This window comes from Amblyomma americanum, chromosome 4, assembly GCF_052857255.1.
Source record: "Amblyomma americanum isolate KBUSLIRL-KWMA chromosome 4, ASM5285725v1, whole genome shotgun sequence".
NCBI lineage: Eukaryota > Metazoa > Arthropoda > Arachnida > Ixodida > Ixodidae > Amblyomma > Amblyomma americanum.
Genome location: NC_135500.1, coordinates 154,144,696 through 154,168,336, shown reverse-complemented (window position 1 = coordinate 154,168,336; position 23,641 = coordinate 154,144,696). Strand labels below are relative to the sequence as shown.

The following is a 23,641-nucleotide window of genomic DNA, read 5'->3' as shown; positions in this document are numbered from 1 at the left end:
CGACAGGTCCGCAGTGGTTGCTTGTTTTCCTATGGAGTCAATATTAATAGCTCTACCGTTGTACTGCAAGCTTGCTAGAACAGGAAGGTGATGTCAAAGGTGCGTTTTTCTTTTGCCGTCCAGGCCGTACCAGGTGCTTCCTCCCCTGGTGGAGTGGGTGCGGGTGGCACACGCGCACGCCGAGTACCGGCGTTCGTCCCTTGTGGACCAGGACGATGTTATGCAGGCTGCCCGCCTACTGCTGCCTGGTGTTGACTGCCCCGTGCGGGCCATCGGGTGAGCCCCCGCCTTCAGCGCGTTTTTCATCGTATTCACTTTTAGAGCGAAAAGCTCTACTCCTTTCATGCTGAGCCTGAAGGTCATCTGGCTCTTGGATTTGACCTCTAATGGGAGGCGCGCCGCATGAGCAAAATCGCGCGTGGCAGCTGCCTCGATCTTCATCGACGCCACAGCTACGGGCTTGGCCGTCACGACCGCCGCCGCTCCCCTCGCCAGCTGTGGCAAGCGATGTGTCGCACGATTCGCTCTCGCGCTTGCGGCCACGTCCGCCGCTGCGACTACCGCTGCTCTCGACACTCGCTCTTGCACTTATGGCACGTGATGCATCACGTGATTTTCTCGCTGAAACAATTTGTTCTCGCTGAAGTCCTGAAAAAATAAAGATGAACCAAAGCTAAACCTTGTCTAACCATGCTTAAAGGTGCACTAAACAGAAATCTGAACTCGTCTTTTTACCGCGGAAATTCGATCTACACGTTCCGGGCATTCGTAGAAACTTCGAACTACTGTCCTGTGCGGCCCTACTTAAATCGTATTAAATGTCCCGGCTCCCGCTGTTTCTTTCAACTCAACGCGGTAGATAGGAGGAGTCAACCAACGCGTCAGTCAGTGCCGCGGCGGCTTACCGCTCTGCCATCGGCGGAGTGATACGTAAATCAGAGTCCACGTGTATTTTTATTTCCGTGGGCCTAATTTGCGGCTATATTGTCTGTGACTGAAACTGTTTATTCACAGAAACCCAAACAAAATAAATGCGAAAGCGAAGCCGCCACTGGACTGGCTGAAAGGCTCTCCACGCGTTGGTTGACTCCGCCTACCTACCGCGTTCAGTTCAGAAAAAGGCGGGAGCCGGGACGTTTAATCCGATTTAATTAGGGCAGTCGGCCGCACAGGATAATAATTCGAAGTTTCTAAGAATGCCCAGAACGTGTTGATAGATTTCCCGCGGTAAAAAGGCGAGTTCAGATTTCTCTTTAGTGCACCTTTCGCCCTGTATACCCTAGCTGGCTCAGGTGAGTTGAGCCACAGCCACTTTTTTTTTTCTCAGGGAGACATTGGATTTGCCAGTTCCGTTGATTTACTGAATATAATCCATGGATACAAGTGGAACATCTTAGGGCAAGAGTGGTCAGACACTCGCGACACGAGGTGAACGATGCTTAATAGGCCAACGGCACAGGTACTCTTCTAAACAGACATCCTCTGCCTGGAAGTCAAGTATGATTGAGCGCGACCATCGTGAATAGAAAGTACAATGGTCTGCCCGCTTGTAGTCTGACGTCACTTGACTCCAAGCAATAGGAATTATCCACTCTGGTGACATCGCTTTCCTCCAGCCAATGGAGATTGTCCCGCCTGGTGACGTCACTTTCAACTAATGGACGAATTTTATGACTGGCGACATTTTTTTTTCCGAATGAGGATTTTAATAATGTCACAATAAAACACGCACTGAGGTAGTACGGTCATTCGAGGTAGTTTGAGTATCATTTTAAGCACCTTGTCTATTTACGCTGCTTGCGTTAAAAGCACTCGCATGCACTTCGCCGGTTCGTGCTTGAACGGCGAACGTGAGGCACGTGGCAATATCGCGTCGCCCTTTCTTGCAGAGAGCTTCACGAGGAACGCCTTCTACTGCGGCGGCCGACTTCCGCGACAGGCGTGGACGACATCCAGTCACAAGACTGGGCTCGTCAGCTTCAAACCGAGTTGGCGTTCAGGCTGCTGTCACTGTGCGGACAGCCAGGCGCTGGGGCAGGCGTCATATCTCAGGCTCTGGCGCTGCTGCCGGCATCGACGAGACTGGACACGAGGGACCAGCGCGGACTAACGCCGCTCATGCTCGCCTGCGCCAGAGGAGACGAAGCCGCCGCCAGGTTGCTTGTCCAAGCAGGAGCTGACATACACGCCGAGGTGCTCGCACTTTCCCGTTTAATGCTGTCTCCTTCATTCGTGGCATTCAGTACCGCCATTCTCGCAAGCTGAACTTCGCCAGGCTCTTAGTTGCGGGAAATCTAAGCGGCAGTGAACCATTTGCCTTGCAAGTGCAGTAAGCGGATGGTTAAGCATTTTGGGGATTTGTCATAGAATGATCGTAGTGGCAGTCTTTGTCAAAAGTAAGAAGTGCAAGGATGTTTGCTTCGAAGCCGTGTAGTGAGGCTCTGGTAGCATCCGTGGAAGTCTTTATTTTGGGGGAGGGAGCTGACGAGTGTTCATCTCATCATATTTGAAACGCCCCCCCCCCCACCCTTATGTAATACTCCCAGTGGGTCTTTAAGGTATTAAAATCAAATGAGACGTATTCAAGGGGAGCGCCCAAGGCCCCCCCCCAACAGTGTTCTTGTTAGGCATGCCCCCCCCCCCCCCGGTCTTCTTCGCCCTATACGACTGCCTCGGGCTCCTCCCGAAAAAAATTTCTGGCTACGTGCCTGAGACAAACCCCTTGGCCTCTAAACTTTTGACAGATGTTGTACTTGCTCCAGTCTGCACTGAGCTCAGAACAACATGAAAAAAGCTGCAGATGATGGAGAGATGCATCGCTGGTTTTTGGTAGAGCTTTCTTTCTGAGTTTCTCCATCAGTAGCTCAAGCTAAGCCACTTTTGCACAGGCGCCACTCTGCACGCCCCAGTGTCCACTGGCCATCCCGGAGGTGCAGGGCTGGACAGCGCTTACCTTCGCCACCACGCAGGGAATGGTGTCCACTGTCAGGGTGAGCGGCTCATTTGTCTCCACGTGTCATCGTTTGGGCAGTACTTGTACTTGTCTCAAGACACCATTCGAGGATTCTGTTTGGTGCTTATATCTCAATGTGTGCTTTACTTTGTAAACAAGCATTTTCGCATAATGTTGATGCATGGAATCCTCTGCGTAGATCCTTCTGGAGAAGGGGGCCAATGTGGAGGGAAGTGAAGCGCCGAATGAAGAGAAGGTGACGGAAACGCCACTTCAGTTGGCTGTTGCATTCAGTAAGCACTTCTCTTTCGTTTTTACTTTAACAAGAACAGTTCGTGCTAACCAAAACTGCCAGTTTTCTACTTGTCCTCGACCTTTTGGAAAAGAAGGCACGTGATGGCAGCTTTTACTTGACCACTAAAGATCCCAGAAGATAACAGTTTACATTTTTTGTCCGGTCACTACCATCATGCTTAGTCTTAAAGGGCCACAGAAAGGGGTGTTTGGGCTTGGCTTTAAAATGCTTGCACTATGTAGAGTACAGGCCACCGAGCGTCCATGCCGCATACGAGACCTCAGAAGCGGGCGGGAAATTTACAATACATTTTTAAAAATTCCCGCTTTCGCACCTCGCGGCGACGCGCGGTGCCGGGCTTTCGCACGAAAACCTGGCAGACGACGTCACATCTTGCAAATGACGTCAGCAGCCGGGGGTTGTCATTGGTTCACAGCGCCAAACTCAGACGTCACGCGCTGCCACGGCCACTCCGCGCGCGCCGCAGCCGGCGGAGGTAGGGGAGCGGGCGAGTGACTGGGGCCGGCCGAGGAGCGCCGCCGTTTTGGCGTGCGAGAGGAGGGGGAAAGGCACGAAGACGCGGAAGTTCAAATTTTGTCTGCATATAACTCAGCTTCCACAAAACGCATTAAAATAATTTTTGCTGGGGGATAATTATGAACTGTCGTCTTTTAACATCCCAGACATATCGCACCTTTATTGAGACCCCCTTTCTGGGTCCCTTTAAATGACTGCAGAATGTAAGAAACAAATGAATAAATCTTGTGCACAATTCCTATGAACACTAGCTCTTGCCTCATTGTAATTCTCAGAGGTTTAACGCAAGCAATTTACCTTTGTGAACAATTAAATGTACACCTGCTCAAAAATAAAAAAGCCACAGATGATCAATTCAATTCATGTGGCAGAGCATGTGTTAGCATTAGTATTCCTCTGACGGTGGTGCGGTCCAGTCCATCAATCATTGTGTGCCATGCCATATCCCCTTGCGCCATTCTTCCCAGCCCTCGACTCTGGTCAGCGATAGCGGTTTCCCTCTCGCCACGCGTCGCCTCCCACCGACTCCCCCTCTCTGCATTTCCTCCTACCCTCTTCCTCACTCCTCTAATTTTTTTACCTCCTCTCCCATGAGCCTTCACACGCCGCCAACACTTAACACTTTTCGCGCTAACGGGGGTTCTAATGCTAACACATTAAAAGAATGGGGCTATAGTCAACGGCACGAGCGTTATTTGTATGCTGAAGCAGCGAAAGTAGTATTCTTCTCGGGGTTCAGAAAGAGCCGCAACTAACTTTAATGCAATAGCGTCAAAGCTCCCGTTTCACAGAAAAGCTGTCGTCGTCGTCGGCCGTACGCGAAAAATCTCAATGGAAGCAAAGAATTAATAAAAGTGAGGAACAAGTAAAAAAATGCTCAGATTGATACCAAACTCATTAGAGAGGTTTCTTTGACCACAAGTATTTGAGCTGAAAAGAAATATGAGTTCATTTGGGTGGGAATCGAACCCAGGACCTTTGGATTGCGAGACGGGCAAGCTACCCTTAGGCCACAAAGGCACGCTGGTTGAAGCTGGATGAGGTGGACCTAGTGAATGCGTTATGATCTTTGACTTTGAACTGTGCTAACACGTTCACGTGTATGCGTATCATGAGTATGCTAATTAGGAATTAGGTCACTTTGTGAGTGTTGCGCAGGCGATGCGAGCGGGACCTGATAGTGCTACTGCGTCCAGCTCTTAAAGGTGAAGCTTAAGCGTCCCCCAAATTTTGCGATCCCTCCGTGCAGGTCATCTGGAGCTAATCGGCGTATTGCTGTCGTATGGCGCCAAACCCTTCTGTGCCACTCCATTCCTGGACGCTCAGAGCTACGGCGGCGCGCACCCGCGTGGATGCTATGGCGCGGCGGCCGTGGCAGCAGCACACGGTCGTCGCAGCGCCCTTCGGCGGCTGCTGGCGCATCGGGCACTGCCGGAGGCCGACGACCAAGGAGATGTGTTGTCACTGCACGAGATCTTGGCTGAAGGAGCAGCGCCTGGAACTACCGACCGCAGGACCATCAAAAGCAGCAAGGTCTGGACGGGCTATATTTGCACAGGGGCAGCACATGCATGGAACCTGGGAAAAAAATACGCTCTATAGAAGTCCTTGCTACTCTGTGTGTGGCCACTTAGAAGCATTGCCCATTTTTTGGTTCCATTACTAACCAAAAGAAAGGAAACTAACGACCGGTGCATCGATGATTCTTGTCTTCTGGAAGTGTACTTAGCTCGCATCCCCACGCCATGCCTACAATGGGTCCTTCTGTCAGGACCTGTCACAAATTTCTCTTTAAGTGCTTATATATATTAGCCTGTTCTAAGCAGAAATTTGAGATTTTTTATTGAAAGAAACATTTTAATTCGCCTTCGGATAATTCGGCATACAGGTAATCTGCCCGTAGAATGCACGTTTCGTAAATACGGTACAGTTTCTTACTGCATTTTAAAACGTCCAGAGTAAGCTTGCAAATATAACTTTTTGCCATTTGTCTTTCTCCTTGTTGCTGCTAGGTTTCGAACCCGGACGAAGGGCTTGAAGGAAGTGGGCAGCAGTCGCAGCAGCGAAAGGCCGGCCAATCCTTGAGCAAAGCTCACATAAAGGCCCTACAGGAAGCCATGTACCAGAGTGCAGAGAACGGGTACCTCGAAGTCACCTTGGATCTCCGGAGCATAGGTACGCAAACATCTTTAATCTAATCTTTCTTGAAGCGCTGACAAGTCCAGGATTCAAGGGCATCAAATTTTAACTGAGAGGCAAATGTGGAACATTGTAAGGTACTTTTATGGAAATATTGAAGGCGATGGTATATTATTCCATTACATAGCAAAATCGTTCTTTTAAAGTTTGTCCATCGCTTGCATCGAGGAGTTAAATCCACTATAGAAAACCAATAGGGAACGTTTTTGATGACAGCAAAAACGTTAATGGCAAAAAAAACCAAACATGCCGAGGAGAGATCTGCAGATATATTGACTGGTATAGCGGAGTCTTATGGTATATGAGGAAAATTGGATTCATAAACAACTTCCCATTTAAAAATGCACTGGTTCAGAATTTATGGGTATGTGTGCATCATGAGCGCAAAGACTTTCTGCTTCTTTGTTTCCTTATATGATACAAAAGGCCACATCACCCGCTATACTGGCAGCCCGCATACAAAACCACACAGAAGGACACGATAAACTGGCTTTCAGGCAACTGCACCACTAATTATTTGCCACTGTTTATTGGCCGTCGTATTTGCATTTCCTTCGAACCTCCATGATTCGAGCTCGAAGCTAGGGACCGAAGTTTCACTCGAATTACACGGAACTTGAAGTAAAGGGAGTGCGAATGAAACGAAGGGCTGTGCTGCTCTGCATGGATAGATACCTGCAATGGAGGTGTGCCGGCGAGCAATAGGCCTTTTCGTGCGCAATGTAAAATCCATGGCCAAGCGCCCCGTTTGACACCGCTTGAAATGATGCCAACCAGAGATGGAAACATGAGACATCATTTATCGGCCTCAGGCTTGGCAGTGATGTCCAGAAACGGCCGGTGGCGAAGCGCGTTTCGTTTCATGTATTCGATTTTGGAACTCGGGCATCAATCTTGCGGCGGCTTGTCGCACATTTTCCCTGTTATTATGTGGCGCTGGAGAAGCAGCTATGAGGAGGACGAGTGACTGGTATGTTATAGTGGCCTTCAGAGTGCGCCGTCGTGGTTACGAGGCGGAGACGGGTCGGAAACCTCTGCAACCGCGTGTTCATGCCGTTCATTCCAGTGGTCAGTTACCATGGTTACTGGCGCGTGGCCGCTGGTTGCAGTGCCGGAGAGCCAGAGGGTTGCCGCCGTGCTGTGGAGGACTGCCGCGTGTATTTCAATGAGTTTTCGCTCATTGAAATCCACGTGATTGTGACAGACACCTAAATTCAAACAAACTGGAAATTCATGTTAAAGGGACACTGAGCAGAAATTGAAGTTGGCTTGCACCAATGGAATACCAGCTCCTAAACACAAAAAAACACCACTCTTTCTGAAAAGCTAATCTCTTGTAAGGCAGAAAAGAGCAGGAACCAAGATACAGGTATCGTCGCCACAGGTGAAACTCGCAAGTACAAGTGTGATGATGAAATAGGAGAAGAGTCCACAGATCTCAGGCTGACAAACGTTCATGAAGGTTACGTGTTTTATCGATATTGAAGTGCATAAGTTTTATTTTGAAACCACCAGTGCACTTTTTTCACTTGACGAAGGAAAAAGACAACCTGATTGTTGGAAGTAAAAAAAAAAAACCTGCAATGGGCGGCGCAACAGGCGGCCAGCTGAGTTTCGGTATGCTTTGAGGTGCTTCGCACCTATGCGTTCTGCGTGCCTGCATGGTTTCGTTATGTGCCTCGATTTCCAAGTGTTTCTCTAAGTGCTCCTCGGACGAAGTTCGTGCAACGGCACGCAACTGCGACAAGGAAAAGGAACTGTGTATAGCCAATGTTCAACGTGCCTCCACGTGAGCAAACACACCGCTCGGTGTGTTCGCCTCATCGACGTTCCAAGACGCTGGGCTGCGTAACCAGCTCTACAAGGACTATTATTACAGAATTTAAATATGCCCGCACATACCAGTTGCTACACATTAGTCGTGACGGTGGCTCGGCGGTGACAGCGACGCTGCTGACTTCTCGGTGCTAGCACTTCCGAGACCCGCCGCCTCAACCCTCAAAAGTATCACACGCTGTGTGGGGTTGGGGCTGCTGAATGCAGACCGCATTTGTTCGCGAGAACTTCTTTGTTGGAATCGGGAACGTGATCCATCGTAACGTTGGTGCAAATGTAAATGAAGCCAGCTGATAGAGGCCTTCAACATCCGGCCAGCAGTATAGTTTTCATTTCGGCTGCTGCTAGGCAATAGCGCAGCGCTCGCTTTCAGCAATCACGGCGTCCTCATTTTCTCCTCTTCTCCCATTTCATCATGAGAGAATCCAGAGTTTGAATCGTAGTGACGGGAAAAAGTTTTTCAATAATAATAATAATAATAATTGGTTTTTGGGGAAAGGAAATGGCGCAGTATCTGTCTCATATATCATTGGACCAGTTGGACACCTGAACCATGCCCGTAAGGGAAGGGATAAGGGAGGGAGTGAAAGAAGAAAGGAAGAAGGAGGTGCCGTAGTGGAGGGCTCCGGAGTAATTTCGACCACCTGGGGATCTTTAACGTGCACTGACATCGCACAGCACACGGGCGCCTTAGCGTTTTTCCTCCATAAAAACGCAGCCGCCGCTGTCGGGTTCGAACCCGGGAACTCCGGATCAGTAGTCGAGCGCCCTAACCACTGAGCCACCGCGGCGGGTCCAGTTTTTCAACTTCGAATCCAAATCTCTCAGCAATAAATGCACTTTTCACTGCCGGACAAGCGTCAACAAAGCCACAAAATGTTGAACTATCGGAATTTACTAACAAAAAGAAAGTGAGAGCAGTGTGGCCTTCAGTGTCCTATTAAGCGAGTTGTAACGAGGTTCCACTGTACGTCCTTTCTTAGTGACGTCGATAGATTGTACAATAGCCGCTGAAAGGGATTATGATATTATGCGAGCTTTTGCGAGTGCTTGCGGGGGTGGCTTAGTGCAGGTGGGTATGCGTTTGAGGATGACGCGAATGCTTCATAAGGGCCTGGCAGATGATCCGAAGGGCAAGTGGCAGTCAGGTGGAGAGACGGTATGCGACCCTGGCATAGTTGCTTCTCGACAGCTTGTCAGTCATAAAAGTCATACAAGCGCCTCCTTTTTTTTCTATAACATAAGGTAGATCACGTTAAAGAGATACTGAATAAAAATCTGGAAATACTGAGAAAGCGCTAGATTTTCATTCGCAAGATACTATTACTCAACATACTGTCATGGTTCCGGTTATTTTTAAACGGATGGCTGTATATTGGGCATTTTGTGAGCGGCTGCCGGGCGTGCCCACGATCTAGCGGGCATTGCGTTACACCTACCCTCAGCAACGCCATAGGCAAGCTGCTTGGCAGTGCACAGTTTAGGAACCCCCGCCCACTCCTTCCTTTGGCGGGCACCAGATGGCGCTACTGGTACAGTCTCTGCGAAATGTTGTTTTTTTGGTTCGCCGTCGCTGCAGCCGATGGGGATTTCCGAGAACAGAAAACTGGGCAAGTTGGAATGGATTCATCTTAATCCCGATAAATTCTGACTGAATCAGGCAAGTAGTCACCCAAAGTGTACAGCCACAGAATGCAGGCAGAGAACCTTGAAGCGTGCACATGAGCAACCCGAACGAAATGAACTGTACAACGAAGCAAAAGCACACCAAACATGTTTACTTTCGTGCGGTCCATGCTGGTGATGGCTTGCGATGGGTAAGGCTGACGTCACATCTCTAATTGTGAGAGATTTCAGAGGCGGCCGCTAGGTGCGGCGGCTTGAGAAATATTTAAAATAACTACTTTCTGCTTATTTATTTTTCAAGAGTTTTGTTTGGTCACTTTCAGTGCCACAGCTATCATTTGGGCCAGAAATCTCCATGACAGACCTTTTGTTCACTATCCGTTTAACTTTACACAATTGGCAATGGGGACTGCGATCACGATTAAAACAGAAAATAGCAGCTTATATTTTTTTTAGAGCATAGAGGAAGCTTATTCCTACTGTTCAGCTGTGATGAACAGCAAGTGCACGGCTGCCGAGGAAGTCTGCTGCACACATCGTAACAGCCCAGCACTGCGGCTTAAGCCAGGGGCGCTAGTTATGAAAGAACTGGTGAGAGACCGGGCGGAGAAAGGCACAGAATGTGCCAAGGTATAGGATACTATAGGCATCTGACGTGAGACCTATCCAGGTGTCGCTTTAAATGGGTTGGTATTTATTTGGAGTCGCCAAGCTGCCCTATTGCTTATAACACCAGCGCTTTGTAAACACTGCATTTTAGAAATTACTATTTTGGCCGCTGTCATTTGGCCTTTCTCATCCTCGTGCCTGCTTTAATAATGCATTAAAGGAAGAAACGAAACAAATCACATTTCACTAGCGAACCAAATGAACTAAGTGTTCTTGCTTCTATGTTCCTTGACAGGTGTTCCTTGGACATTACACTGCTGGATGCAGACGTTGACGATGGCTCATGAACAGCAGCTTGAAAATACGATCGACGAGTTGCTGCAAGACTTCCTGCATGTTTGGCCTGAGGATTGCAGCACACAGTTTGTGGAAGACTGCCTACCCCTTCTCTTCTCCATCTTTAGGCATAGCAAGGTCAGTCTGTGCACACCGTTTTTACTGGAAAGTCTTTCATAGAACAGAATGACTGTTTGCTCCAAAGGTATTGGAAGGAACGTTATGCATATAATGAATAGTTGTGCCCCGTTTACAACATTAGCGTCAAACTTTTGTAAACGTTATCTATTCTGTTTTCTACTCAGAATGAAGGTACTACACTCCTTTTGGCGGACATCTTCTCAGTCTGCTATGGTGAAGATAGCATCAAGGAAATTCGAGATGTGTCCCTTTCTGGTGGTGCCAGAATAGGTAAGCAATTTCATCCATGTTCAGGTCATAGCCCGACAACAGTAAGACCTTAGTTTGACCCTGGTGGTTCGAAAAGCCAGGTAATTCAGATTGCTGGCGTCATCCCTGACAACGCCCATATATGGGTATGGCATCGGATGCTTGTTAATTCCGACCCAAAGGTGGGGGGTCACATTGGTTAAATCGGACTAGTGCTCCCAGTTGAGGTTCATGTCAAGGTGTGACCGAAACTGCCAGCCATCGTTCAAATAGCCATCCTTGAGCCTGAATCCGCACTTTCCACAAGGCCGCTCTGCGTATACGCGCCGCTTCTCCTCTAGTTCCACTGGTTGTAAATAAAAGTGCCTGCTCCTACTGCGCATGCACATTCATGTTAGTGACAGGCGAATGTGACAGAGCTGTCAAGCACACATGCCACTTTGCAGGTGCAGCTGGCTTCTCATGGAACCAGATCGCGCCAGCGTATCCCATGTGCATTTGTTTTCAATCAGTAGCAGACGAATTTTCGCCACTCCCCAGAGAGCGCCACATCTTGTGAAAAACACAAGAGCGAGAGGGTGCTGCGAACCAAGCGTCGACTAACTCTTTGGTGGAGCACTGTGTCTAACCGCGCGAAACTGCAGAGTCGGACGTGAACGAGGTCGATGAGTGAATCCTTAACCTCCTGACTTTAGCCTTTGCATGTTTTTTTTTTCCTTTCTTGTGCGTTTTTTGTTCTTTTCTTTCCTTGTGCACTTTCATATTCTCGTTTTTTTTATTTTTTTGGTCCGGGTGCCCAACCTAGTGGTGCCCGCCCGTTACAAAGGGTAAGGCCTCAGGTATCTATCTATCTAACACGAATTGCACAGTGCAGTGCCAACAACGATGCCGAAAATAGATAGGCTGCATAGTTTCGGTTTCGCTTTCCTAGCGCTGGTTGGCGTGTCGCTGGACTTTTTCGTTTTTAGGCGATCGCCATTCTGGTGCCGAGGCGTTTCCCTCGCTTCCGTTCCTGCGTGGTTCTTCCAGTCACCTTGAGCGCCGAAACTGCGCGCTCGTCACGCGTCGTTCGCAGTTAGTGCAATGGAGCTTCCTCACATGAAATGATGCGGAGGCTCAACTGCTACCGTGCTTCACCGTGAAGGAGGGCTCGGAGGCCTTTAAAACTTTTGATCATTTCTGCAGTAAAGCATCAGACGGAACTGCAAATTAGCATCACTGCTGCGCGGTTTCCCTCTAAAATGCAGATGACGACCTCTCAAGTTTTCAGCAAATAAATTTAAAATGGTGTGAATGGTTTTTGGCAGCTTTCTGTGGGGTCCATTCGTTAATTCTGACATTTTTTTCGGCTTCCTTCATATACACAAATACACGAGGTTTTATTGCACTGGAAACAGTGGTTGTGATATAGGAGTGTCGTGGGAAGAGGTTCGGAACACAAGCGCCGCTGTGCCGAAGGTGAGCGTGCTCTTTGAGCTGCTAGGAATGGCAGGCTGTCCGAGCCAGTGCCGCATCGGTGCTGGGGGTGCAGCATGCTCACTTGAGCACAGGAACGCCATGCTTCTCGTATAGTCATTGGTACAGGTTGTTCTTGGCACACTCACTCAAGATGAGGGGAACACTAGGCTGCGGAACTTACGATCAGTGAAGAAGGCTCGGAACACTGAACTTAGTATGCTGTTCTTCGACGTCAGCATAGGGTCACATCGCACTTAAGAAAGGTGGGTATGTCAGGCTACTGCATGCACTCCTCATTGGATACGGTAATGAATCTGGAAACATATTCCTTGACATGCAATGGATTTGCAGGTTTGCCTCACCGAAAGAAGTGCACAGGTTTACATTTACATGGAAGCACCTGAATCAGGATTCATGTTTCAGTTTTATTTTTTTTTTCAGCTGTGCAGCATACAATACTGTACAGTAGCTTGTCTTAACTCATCTAATACCTTACAGTACGCTTTTGGTTTGACCTAGTTGAAAATCGAACTAACAGCAATAACCAGACATAGCTAAGGAGTTTATAACAGCAATGTTTATCTCCTTCCGTGAACAGATCCCAAGTACGTGAACAACCCAGAGATGTCGGACGTGCAGTTCCGCGTGGAAGGGCGTGCCTTCTATGCGCATAAAATCATTCTGGTGAATGCTTCGCCACGATTCAAGTCCATGCTGGCTTCCAAGTCAGCCGAGGGTACCACTCCTGTCGTCCAGATCAATGACATACGATATGACATCTTCCAGGTATGCCGTCACACGCCCACTGCCACAGCTGGGGTTTACCAACCGCAGTGTCTGAACGCAGCGCCATATATGGTTTGGGTTCGACCAACCGACGGTTGGCCATCGAGCTAGAATAGAGATTTTCATCTAACGCTGCGCTGAAGACCAATCCCGGTGCTTTCTAAGCTCACAAGCACGATCATGTTCTCACACTGAGACCTTTGCTGCCAATAATCTGCTTTAGGGATGCTATATCACTAAGTTGAAGTGTTAATGGCAGCTGGTGGCAAGTATGCCTTTTTAATCAGACTCTTAGTGGTCGGGGAGTGCTCGTGGTTCGAGTACACTGGCTTCATTAAAGCACGTCTCTGCGATGTCAATGTCCGCACTAACAAAGTCATCCCAGGAGACGTCCGACCAGCCTTGCATCAACAACGTGTTGCCTCAAACCCACATGCATCTGATCACGTGGGTTTTCGACAGCATCATCTGTTGTTCATGGGCCTAAGCAGCAACGAATGTAACCCAGCGCATGTGCGCACAAAACGTATCAGACTCTGTCTGGTGTCGGTGCATTGTCTGCATGTGGTAGCAGCATTAAATGTGGAGAGCTGACTAGGCAGGCCACTTGACCAGTGGGGCCAGTAAGGCATTCAAACTTCTCAAGTTGCTCCTTCTGGTTGACTTCCAACCTTGCACTGCAGCTTCACTTTTGACACTAGTTCGCTATAACCAAGTGGTGCGGCTAAAATTGCTCATTCTGTCTGAGATGCATTTCCCTTCAGTGCATATTTTGACGGTAGCACCCCCTTCGTTTGTAATAAGCGAGCATTCTTTATAACTGCCGGTGTTAAGAATAGGCTCAACTAGCTGTATTGATATGTATCCCACCATGTGATGAAATTTCGGTCAAATATGTTTTATTGGTATTAAATGCACAGAGTTTTCTTTTTTCGCGAACTTTTGTCATATTTTAGTATGGTTTGCACTCTGTCCAATGCGTCCTTCGATGTAAAAAAAAAGTATGTGTTTAAAAGAGGCACTCTCTTCATTTCGCATCGAGTTGAATTGTTTTCAGTTGCCAAGTCTGTACACTCTAACCATCGTCTCAGCAGATGTACAGGTTCAACTGTCACTACTGTAAGTGATTCTCTTCAAAAATTCAAAGAAAAACTTCGGAGTATCTCTGTGGTCTTGAGCGAATCGAGATATTTCTGGCTCTAAGGTTGCATATTTTGCATCTGACTGTTGCATCTGTCGGTTTACGGTGGATCATTTAAACTGTACATCAGTGTACGGTAATAGATATGATTTCGGAAAAATGCAAATAGGTCTTGCGCTGTTCTAAAACTGTCTGTTTACTGTCTGGCAATGGGGTCCAGATTAGTTTTTCAGTTGCTCATTTTTTCTGCCAAGCAGTCGTTATTGCGCTCATTAATCACTGTTTCCTGTATCGAAATGAATAGACATGAGGACATCTACTGGTCAAAAAGCTCTCCATCAGGAACGTCTAGTGCCTTTCGATTGAAAGAACAGTGAATCAGACACCTTGAACACATACTTTTTTACTGACACCGAAAATACTGGGTCCTTAAATTTCTGTAATCTGTCCTTTTTAGCCTGGGAGATGAGGCAAGGGTCTTCATGGGAAAGAGTACAGCAAAGACAAGTACACCACGCCCATTCCAAAAGGGATACAGTTGCTCTGTGTAGGATGTTTTGCTCCATAACATCTGTGCACTAACTATACCAGTGGTGGGAAACGAGGGAATTAAGTGGCGGCGAAGAGAAAAATACCTAAGTATGATGGTAACTGTTAGTCGCAATGCAAAGAGGCGAAAAGTAAATCATCGACAGTACTTTAATTGGAGTTCATTTTACTGACACACTGGAGACTGTACCCAGCTTTAGGATTAGTCAGCCTGTGGCACTTATACACATTTTCTTTTCCACCTGCAGCTTGTCATGCAATACTTGTACAAAGGCGGCTGTGAAGATTTCGACATTGACCAAAATGATGTGCTGGAGGTATGTACAACAGTATCGTTTGAGTACTTAATGGTGTTTGGCTCAAAGCTCCAGCCAACCTCATTAAATGCTGTATGCTATAGTGCTATTGCTATAAATATGGAAGCATATATGCACCACTCTGGGTGTCAAGAGAGGGTACAAATCGGACTACAATTTGCACAAACTGAGAAGGCTGCCAAGCTGTGCTATTTTTTTATCCAAGCTTCGCCTTATTTTTGTGCATTTCTGTGCACCAGATGCCCCCAATTTTTCTTCAAGCATATATCCTTCACTTTCCCTAATATTTGGGAATGCTACCTTAGTGAGATCATCTGTATCTATTGTTATAAGGGCTTCCTGAGGGCAGAGGGCAATGTTGTCTTGTATATGATTCCATCATACCTTACAGTAGGGAGAGGGCAGAGAAGGCTGGGTTCTCGACAACACAAAGCAGACAAAGGGCACGAGAGAAGATTTCGCTTGGTTTAAGACAAAGAAAACTCAATCTTCTTGTAGGAAAGTTTGCCAGCGGTCTGACGCTTCCCTCCCACCCCGTGTTCATTTGGTGCTGTCCATTGTAGTCTGTATTTCTGCAACAAGCTTTCTCTGCATATTTGACTGCGTCATTGCAGATGTAACCTATGGTGACTACAGGGAGTACCATTGTAGTCTGTATTTCTGCAACAAGCTTTCTCTGCATATTTGACTGCGTCATTGCAAATGTAACCTATGGTGACTACAGGGAGTATACATGGGCCATAAAACTAGCAAAACGAGGAGAGCAGTATAGCAGTTAAAATGCAGTAAATACCAAACTGTCAATATCAAAGTGCCACTGATTCAAAATTTGAAATTAACAGACACTGTACAAGGATCGGCCCAGTGAAAACTTCAAGGAGTATGGACACCAAACTTTAGCTTGCGTATTTTCTTCTTTCAAAAGATGCGTCAGACATTAGTATACCTGGATCACCTCGTGGTGTCCTCCTAAAACTGCTAAATAACTTATATTCGAATTTATTCTTGATGCTGTTTTGGTTTCGTTTTCATCAGCCAAACGATGGCTGTGACGTGTAGTTGGTGTTTAGGTCGTGCGAGACTTGAAAAAAATGACAATATAACTGCTTATACGTAGTTTATTGTCATCCCAGCTCTTCAAGCTGCTGCTTTAAGTGTTTCAGTGAATTAAAACTATGTTTCAGTGTTTTCGTGGCTCACGTGACCTAAACACCAACTACACGTCACAGCCATCGTTCGGTTGATGAAACGGAAAAAAACTTCAAGAAGAAATTCAATTATAAATTACTTAAATTACTATGTGGTTGTAGTTGAACACTTCATCGTGAAACATGTCATTTAATTGGTAATGCATCATTTAAAAGCAGGAAACGGGCAACTAATATTAGTGTCTATGGTCCTTTAGGCAGATAAATTGGTTCATCAGGCAAACTTACGGCCTTTTACACTGCCGTGTTTTTATCGTAATAAGCCTGAAACTTGGGCCCCTTATCAGGCATAATTTATGACATGTACTTACATCTGAACGACTGCTTTCGTGCCCAGCTTCTGACGGCTGCCACCTTCTTCCAACTGGATGGTCTCGTGCGCTTCTGCGAGGCGCGCTGCTCCAAATGTGTGGATCTGGACAATGTGGTCGCCACGTATGTGCATGCAAAGGTGTACAATGCTGTCCAGCTTCTGGAGTACTGCCAAGGATTCCTGCTCCAGAACCTCGTTGCGCTGCTCAGCTATGATGATGGCGTGCGCAAACTGCTGTTCGGCAAGCGCCTACACAACCATGATGTCCTCAGTGGCCTGTTGCTCACACTTCAGGCACGGGTAAAACAGCGGGTGGCCATGACAAGGTCACTGGCTGGCAAGCGAGCTTCCACAGGCCACGACGCCAAGATGAGGCTTGTTGGCCCCAACAAGTAGTGGCTGTACCAGCCTCTGCATATCCTCGCCAATGGACAAGACGAATTAGGTGGGAACCATGGATTTTTTGGAATGCCTTAATGAGATGTTCCATGGTGAAAGCAAAGGTTAGATGGAAGTTTGGCAGTCTCTGCATAGCTTCTAGGAATTTAGAGGGATAGCTCCACTGCCTTTGGCAGTGATAAGTGGAACCTGTAAGGTGCAGTCAAGTGAACAGTAGTATCAAGAACATACTAAACAGGTCCACAGGCTTCTGTAAAAGGAAGTAATAAGTATGAAACTCAGACTGCAGAGCGCCGATAATTAAATTTACAAAAATATGCAGTACATGTATCTGTTTCATTTAGCTCAAGCATAAGACGATGTGCAGTGTTGCTAGCGAATGTCCTTGTCCTGCGTGAACCGTGAAGGCTGCATCTAAAATATCTGCATGATATTCTGATCATGCTGCCACACTATTAGTCTGATCCTGTTCTCAGTGCTGATTGGGCTGGTGTCGTGGGCTGTTGTTGTGGGAAAGTAGCTTCATTGCTTTATAATTACCTTATGCATTTCGAACTTTTACCTGAACGCTACAAATACACAGCACTAGCTGCATCAATGAAAGGTTTAGGTTTATGGGAGTTTAACGTCCAAAAGTGATGAAAGAAAAATGCATTTTCTTGATATGGTTGCAGAAAGAAGCCGTGACAGGAAGCCTGCATTCCTGATAACTCCATCTGTGCAAGCACCATTGTTGCACATATCAGGACACGGAGACAACATCCCTGCACATCACGGCGACAGTGATGTTCCTCATCCTGGCTTCAACAGACAACATTGCCAGAACCTTCAACTGACCTGGCAAATGTAGACAAAAGTGTGTGCCTGCATCGCAGTGTGACATTTTCTGTCCTGTGTGCCTTAAAAGCTTGAATGACGTCACCAGTAGAGACGGACCTATGTGCTTACCCCAGTGCTTCCACTTCGTGCCACGTTATACGATGATGCTGTACTGACCGACAATGTGGTGCTGACGTGCTGTGGTTAACAGTAATGTTGACAGCCTCAGGACTTAGCTTGCACCTTGATATTGAGAAAGATCGCCGACTGCACCTGTCTCTTGCGGTCCTTTGTGCCGATTGAAGTTATATGCTTTTCTGTTCCATTTGATAGGAATGCTGAACTTGCAAAGTGTGTCTAAAGTTCATTTTTATGTTGGGAACTGCTGTTCCAGAGGTGGCGCCATGAAGTATGTCTTCCAGCCACGTGAACATTTCTTTGCCTCAGTAAGACATGTTGCCGGGACAGTTGGTTTAGCATTTTTTTTTGGTTTAGCCTTTATGAATAGAGTGTACTCATGAAGCCACTAACCCTCCAAGGTAGTGCTTTTGTGCCAGAAGAAAAGTGCCAGAAATGGGGTACTCACGTGTGCCAGCTACTCTGCACAACAATCAAGCAAAAGAGGGCCACATCCCAACAGTGAATTTTGCCGCATTTGAAACTTTCACAAAAACTATGAGGGTGAGCAAATCGGGACAGTAGTCTGATACAACTCAAACACGAAAGCAGCAGATGGTGCTCAAAAGAGCCCCTCCAGCCAATGGGGTCGATCGATTTTTATGACAGCACCATTAATCCGACTAAGCTGTGGTTAATCTCCTTTCATCCCTCCCTCCCTAAGGCAATTTAACAATGACGTCATGAGAATCGGTCGATGCCATTGGCCGGAGGGCCTCCTTTGAGAGGCATTTGCCCTTCGTTCTCGAGTTGTACCCAACTAAGAAACAGCAAAGCTGCATTGATAACTGAGCGAATCTGGGAATTCTTGCATCCCTGCCTTAGTGTGCATGCATATAGGTTCACTACTACAAAACTTTGGGACCAATGAAGATGCCATGGTTAACAATGAACTGATAAAATAGTGCCAAGCTGGAGTTTCGTTTATGTGTTCAGTTGAAAATGTGGCCTAGGGCTCACCTGCGACTGTCGCGCAGCCATTGCATGTCTCATAAGTAATGAAGTGGCATATGTCCTAGTGGTAAAATGTCGTGTTTGCGTCTCTTTATCCTCTTTCAACTTGAGCGGCTTCAGTCACTAGCTTGGCTGTGACATGTTGGGTGTCGCAACCTTGTTCTTCTGCCCCTTTCTTGAATCCTATACTGGGAGACCTGACTATTGTGTTCCATATGACAGTTGGTCCCATTTGAGTGTTGCGCAGTAAGTGAGCGGCCGCCAGAACAATTTTGACTGTTGAAGAATTGTAAAGCAAAATACACAGTGGTGACTGCTTATACCAGCCCAGTCGACTATTGTTTAAACTCCTACCATGTAAATGTCTTCGTGTTTCTTGCTGCCAAGGAGAAGAAGTGTGCCCAGCTCTGTTGGGTACTGGGCTCAGTGAAGCTTCCGATGCCCTGGTTGCATACTCGACAGTGTTTTCCCATGTAAAGAATACCGCAGTATTGTCACTGTGTGCAACACTTGTGGTACAAACTAATGTGTGAAACAGTGCGTAGCACGGTTGCAATGGATATCATGTTACCGCAGGCATGCATGGTGTGTTCAGCAGTGGTGAATAGCCATCATTGATCTAAATTATTCTAATCCATGCTTCATGTTTGTACATACAGTTAAGAGGACAGCGCGCAGAAAAATAAACAGTTACAAAATGTGCATGCGCATTAACTCCCAGGCCTGACTGAATACTCGTTTGTCACTGTTTTGTATGTCAACCTTTGTTTCTGCTATGTGCCGTGCTAAGCGTATTGTGTTTTTGTTCTGCTGAGAGATTGTAATCGATCGTCTGTTTTGTACTCCAACAAGCAGAAGGCATTGTTCATATTATAATTGCCAAAAGTGACACTTATTCTTGGTCAGCAGGGGACCAGCGTAAAGTTATGAAGAAGGTTAAACTGGTGCCGGGTGTCACGTGACCACCTTCCTATAGTGAAGCCTGGTGGCGTTTAGTCTTGGGTGCCAGCTTACTCTTGCTTTTTTCGTATTTTTGCACCTCTGTTTAATAATCGTGCAAAACTGTTCACTTCTAACTAATCTTTTTTCACACAGCAACAGACAGCATCATATTTAGTTTATGCTTCTCTACAACCGTGGTTAGGTTTGTGCACTTGCAACATAGGTGCCTATTTTGCAAGCAAAAGGGGATGCTGGCAGATAAAGAATACTAAATGGCTGTTTCAAGCTTTCCTTTGGTCATGTGCTTTCGGGTCAACCATCTACAGGAGAGGGAGAGTGTTTGGTTTTTGTGACTTGGTTCTCTGCTGTGATGTTTTGATAGGTTTTCACAAACATGTACTTGCTGATGTATGTGTAAGTCACTTTAATCAAGCAATCTTTGTTGTGAATTTATGTGCACAACATGCGAAATTCAGGTGTGGCTACTCGATTAGAATTGGTCACCAAAAAACTTTTTTTCTAACTTGTTATTCACTTGCAAACTAACAAATTGCATAAATTTCAATGACTTTATCGACACTATGTGGGAGCACATGTAATGAATATTTTGCACTGCTTCTGTTGCACTGCTTCTGAGCAGGAAAGGGTGGAAGTTTAACCTGGTCTCTCTGTGGTTTTTTCCTCTATCTCGAGGACACAAACTTCATTCTTGAGTCAACGGAAGGCACAACCCATTACAAATGCTGAATTTATAGCACACCTTTCTACCATTCTGTAAGCTTGTTCTGTCTCAGTGCCATTCCCTCTTTGCCTGGCTTTTATAACATGTAGTTTTAATTTACTTTTGGTCCATTCCAGATCACGTTGTGTGCACAAGAAAGCCTGATGGGACCAGTCATATGTTTTTTATTTACGTTATATTGGTTGGACCAGACAGAAAAAAATCGATCTTTTGAATTAGTTAGGAATATCAAATACTTCTTTTTCAAAACTTCAGTAATCCAGGGCTATGCATTCTAAGCCTGCGTGGCTGTATCATGGCCACTCTTTACTTATTTACTTGCGGTGTTGTGCCAAACATAGCTATGCTTCTGAGAGTTTAGAGTGTAGCTTCTCACATTCAAGTCATGTTGCTTTACTTGAACATAAATCTCTGAGAAAAATAGGAGGGGAGGGCATAAGCATTTTTAAATTATCAGGTGCATGTTGTGGTTTAGCATTCACTAAGCTTTCATTATATAATGGTAGTATCTTACGTAGACAAGGAAGTTCTCTTTTATTTGCAACATCTAGTGATGTTTTCATACACAAATAAATTATTAAACCTGTCAGTCAGCTATCCCAACTGAGTATTTTTGAGGAGAGTGTGGACAAGATGTCTCGAAAGATTATCTGTTGTGAACATTCACTTTGTATCAATCTGCTGGTAAAGAAAAAGTACAATATTATATCAAATGAGCAGCACAACATTCTGATTTGCAAGTTGTGTTGGCCATTGCAACAAAGTGCCCAGATGCATTGCAAAGCATTTGTAATCAGTGACACTGGGCCCCAGATGGGGAGTGTGATAAAAGCGAACTTTCTGGAAACTGCAACAGATTGAACCAAATCTCGTAATCTGTCCATTTCCTAATGAAAATAACAAAAGTACTTAACGCATTGGAGCCAGCAGCAATGACCAAATGCATGCTTTCATCAACGCAGCCAAGAAGACTGTCTTAATGAACATATTGTCCACATTATGCACATCACCACATGTGCCGCAAAGTGGGCAATATGTGACAAAAAATAGAGGCAAACAAGAAATACTCACACTGCCGAAGCCTCTTTGTGTTGTTTGCGCTAGATGCTCCTTAGGATTCTTGTAGTTGCCATTTTTAATGCCTCTTTCACAAGCTACCTCAGTGCGTGTCTTTCGTGCCTTTTTTATATTACTTTTATGCGCACAAACAACTCGCAGCATGTGCGAATAGTGTACATAAGACACGGTCTCATCCCACCGAAGGCAGACCTCTGTGCTACATTGCTAGAAGCAAATGTGTTGCATGCCCATGGCTTTGAAGAACTGCAGTGCGCTATAGTTTTACATGGGAACAACCAACGGATAATGGTTAAAGGGCTTGCATGTTTCATGAAGACACTGTTGCCAAAAGTTCATTGTTTCTGTTTGTTTCCCTCAAGTGTTGTAACAGGCCTGGACACGAACGGTATCACAATAAGTGTCTAAGGCGTGCACGATAGCACAACACGAATATACTTGTGTAATTGTTCATTCGGGGATTCTGTAAAGCCTTCGTTTTAGGGTTCTATTTGTTGTGCACATGGTTCTGTGTTGTCGCACACCGAGTCTGTTGTTGAGTGTGCTCCTGGTGCATGTTCCATGTCATCTTTAACTGGTACATGCAACAAATGGCATTTCAGTTGCCTGCTAGGTCGGTGAAACGAACAGCAAGTGAAATAACCATGAATGCAATGTATGGAGCACACTGGCTCTGTATATTTTTCTTTTGTCACTGACTCGTTATTCAAGCAACAGGAATAACACCAGTGCTGTCACCTGTGAATGAAGAATAAAATAATTTTGCAGCACGCACATTGCAACTTTCCTTATCACACTCACTGTGCAGCTTTCACTTTGAAGCGCATATGGCTGTTGGCAGTCAGCTCCACACTCACTGCCAGAACACACCACTGTATATCGATCGCTTCTCCTGCCCCCAAATCGTTCGTATATATAAAGCATGCGCTCAGGTGACTTCTGGGAGTCGGGTGTTGCTCAGGAGCAGAGGTAAGTCCATCTCTGTGTTACAGAAGCAGCATCTCGCGTCAGCTAATCAATGCATGCCCTCATTTACAAATTTTTTTACATGTAAGGATGGTCGTTAGTTAGCATGAACTCTATCCCCCTTGTCATCGGCTGGAGGCAACTGCATGCACCAATCCCCGGTCCAGCGAGCAAGCACCTTTTTGAGCTCGCCCTTTGGGTAGCTTATGGAATGTGTAACTCTCAATGGAACCCCAGGTGGTCGAAATTTCCAGAGCCCTTTGCTATGGCATCCCTCATAGCCTGGGTCGCTTGGGGATGTCAAACCCCCATAAATCAAATCATGAACTGTTTTTGCTGTTGTTGTTGCACCCTTATCCTACATGCCTCCTTTCTCTTCTCTCACCGCTTTTTATCACTTGCTTTTCCCCTAATTAGAACAGCCTTTCCTTTTTCTCTGTCCTGAAGCATTATTGTTGATAGCGATCTGAAGTTCATTTCGGATTTAAAGGGGCCCCGAAACACATTTTCAGTGCATTGTTTTGCCCGTTGGTTGCATAGAAGGAGTTATAGTGATGCTATTAGCATGGGTCGTACAACGTATACTCCTGTTTTTAATATTTCGATTAGCTCGCTAAAACAAATTCATGGCGCTGACGGTGTCACCATACAGTGGTGATTTTTAGCATCGGATATGACATCACGGAGGGCAAGCTTTATAATCGGACAAAGAGTAAATATACTGCAAATTGTGTTAATAACTAGAGATACGTTTTGTCAAGTTTTTGTGTTCTATATTACATTAACAAAACCAACTTGTTTGCCCTAGATAAAAGCACTGTAAAGCAAGTAAAACAAAAATACACCACTAGAGGCTCTGGCTACTTTTTGCATTGATGGACGTTGCACCTCTCTGTAAACATCCTACGACCTATAACACTTATAGGTACTCTCTATGTATCTGAGAGCGGCTTTGCAGAGTTGATCCGATCGAGCCATTTCACTCTATAAGCGTTCGTTTCGGTCACAAGGA

The 23,641-nt window shown here is 46.2% G+C and overlaps 1 protein-coding gene across 1 annotated transcript in view; it reads left to right on the top strand.

Annotated features, from left to right (window-relative positions):
* LOC144128541 (ankyrin repeat and BTB/POZ domain-containing protein 2) overlaps window positions 1-22,438 on the top strand; it is a 116,175-nt gene extending 93,737 nt beyond the window's left edge. The window contains exons 10-21 of the mRNA XM_077661996.1: window positions 124-276; window positions 1,890-2,193; window positions 2,889-2,990; window positions 3,153-3,246; window positions 5,035-5,318; window positions 5,798-5,960; window positions 10,351-10,529; window positions 10,697-10,802; window positions 12,838-13,025; window positions 14,964-15,032; window positions 16,578-16,998; window positions 17,627-22,438. Of these exons, the coding sequence (XP_077518122.1) occupies window positions 124-276; window positions 1,890-2,193; window positions 2,889-2,990; window positions 3,153-3,246; window positions 5,035-5,318; window positions 5,798-5,960; window positions 10,351-10,529; window positions 10,697-10,802; window positions 12,838-13,025; window positions 14,964-15,032; window positions 16,578-16,949 (2,014 nt within the window). The 3' untranslated portion in view covers window positions 16,950-16,998; window positions 17,627-22,438. The remainder of the gene's footprint in view (window positions 1-123; window positions 277-1,889; window positions 2,194-2,888; window positions 2,991-3,152; window positions 3,247-5,034; window positions 5,319-5,797; window positions 5,961-10,350; window positions 10,530-10,696; window positions 10,803-12,837; window positions 13,026-14,963; window positions 15,033-16,577; window positions 16,999-17,626) is intronic.
* Window positions 22,439-23,641: the final 1,203 nt, after the last annotated feature.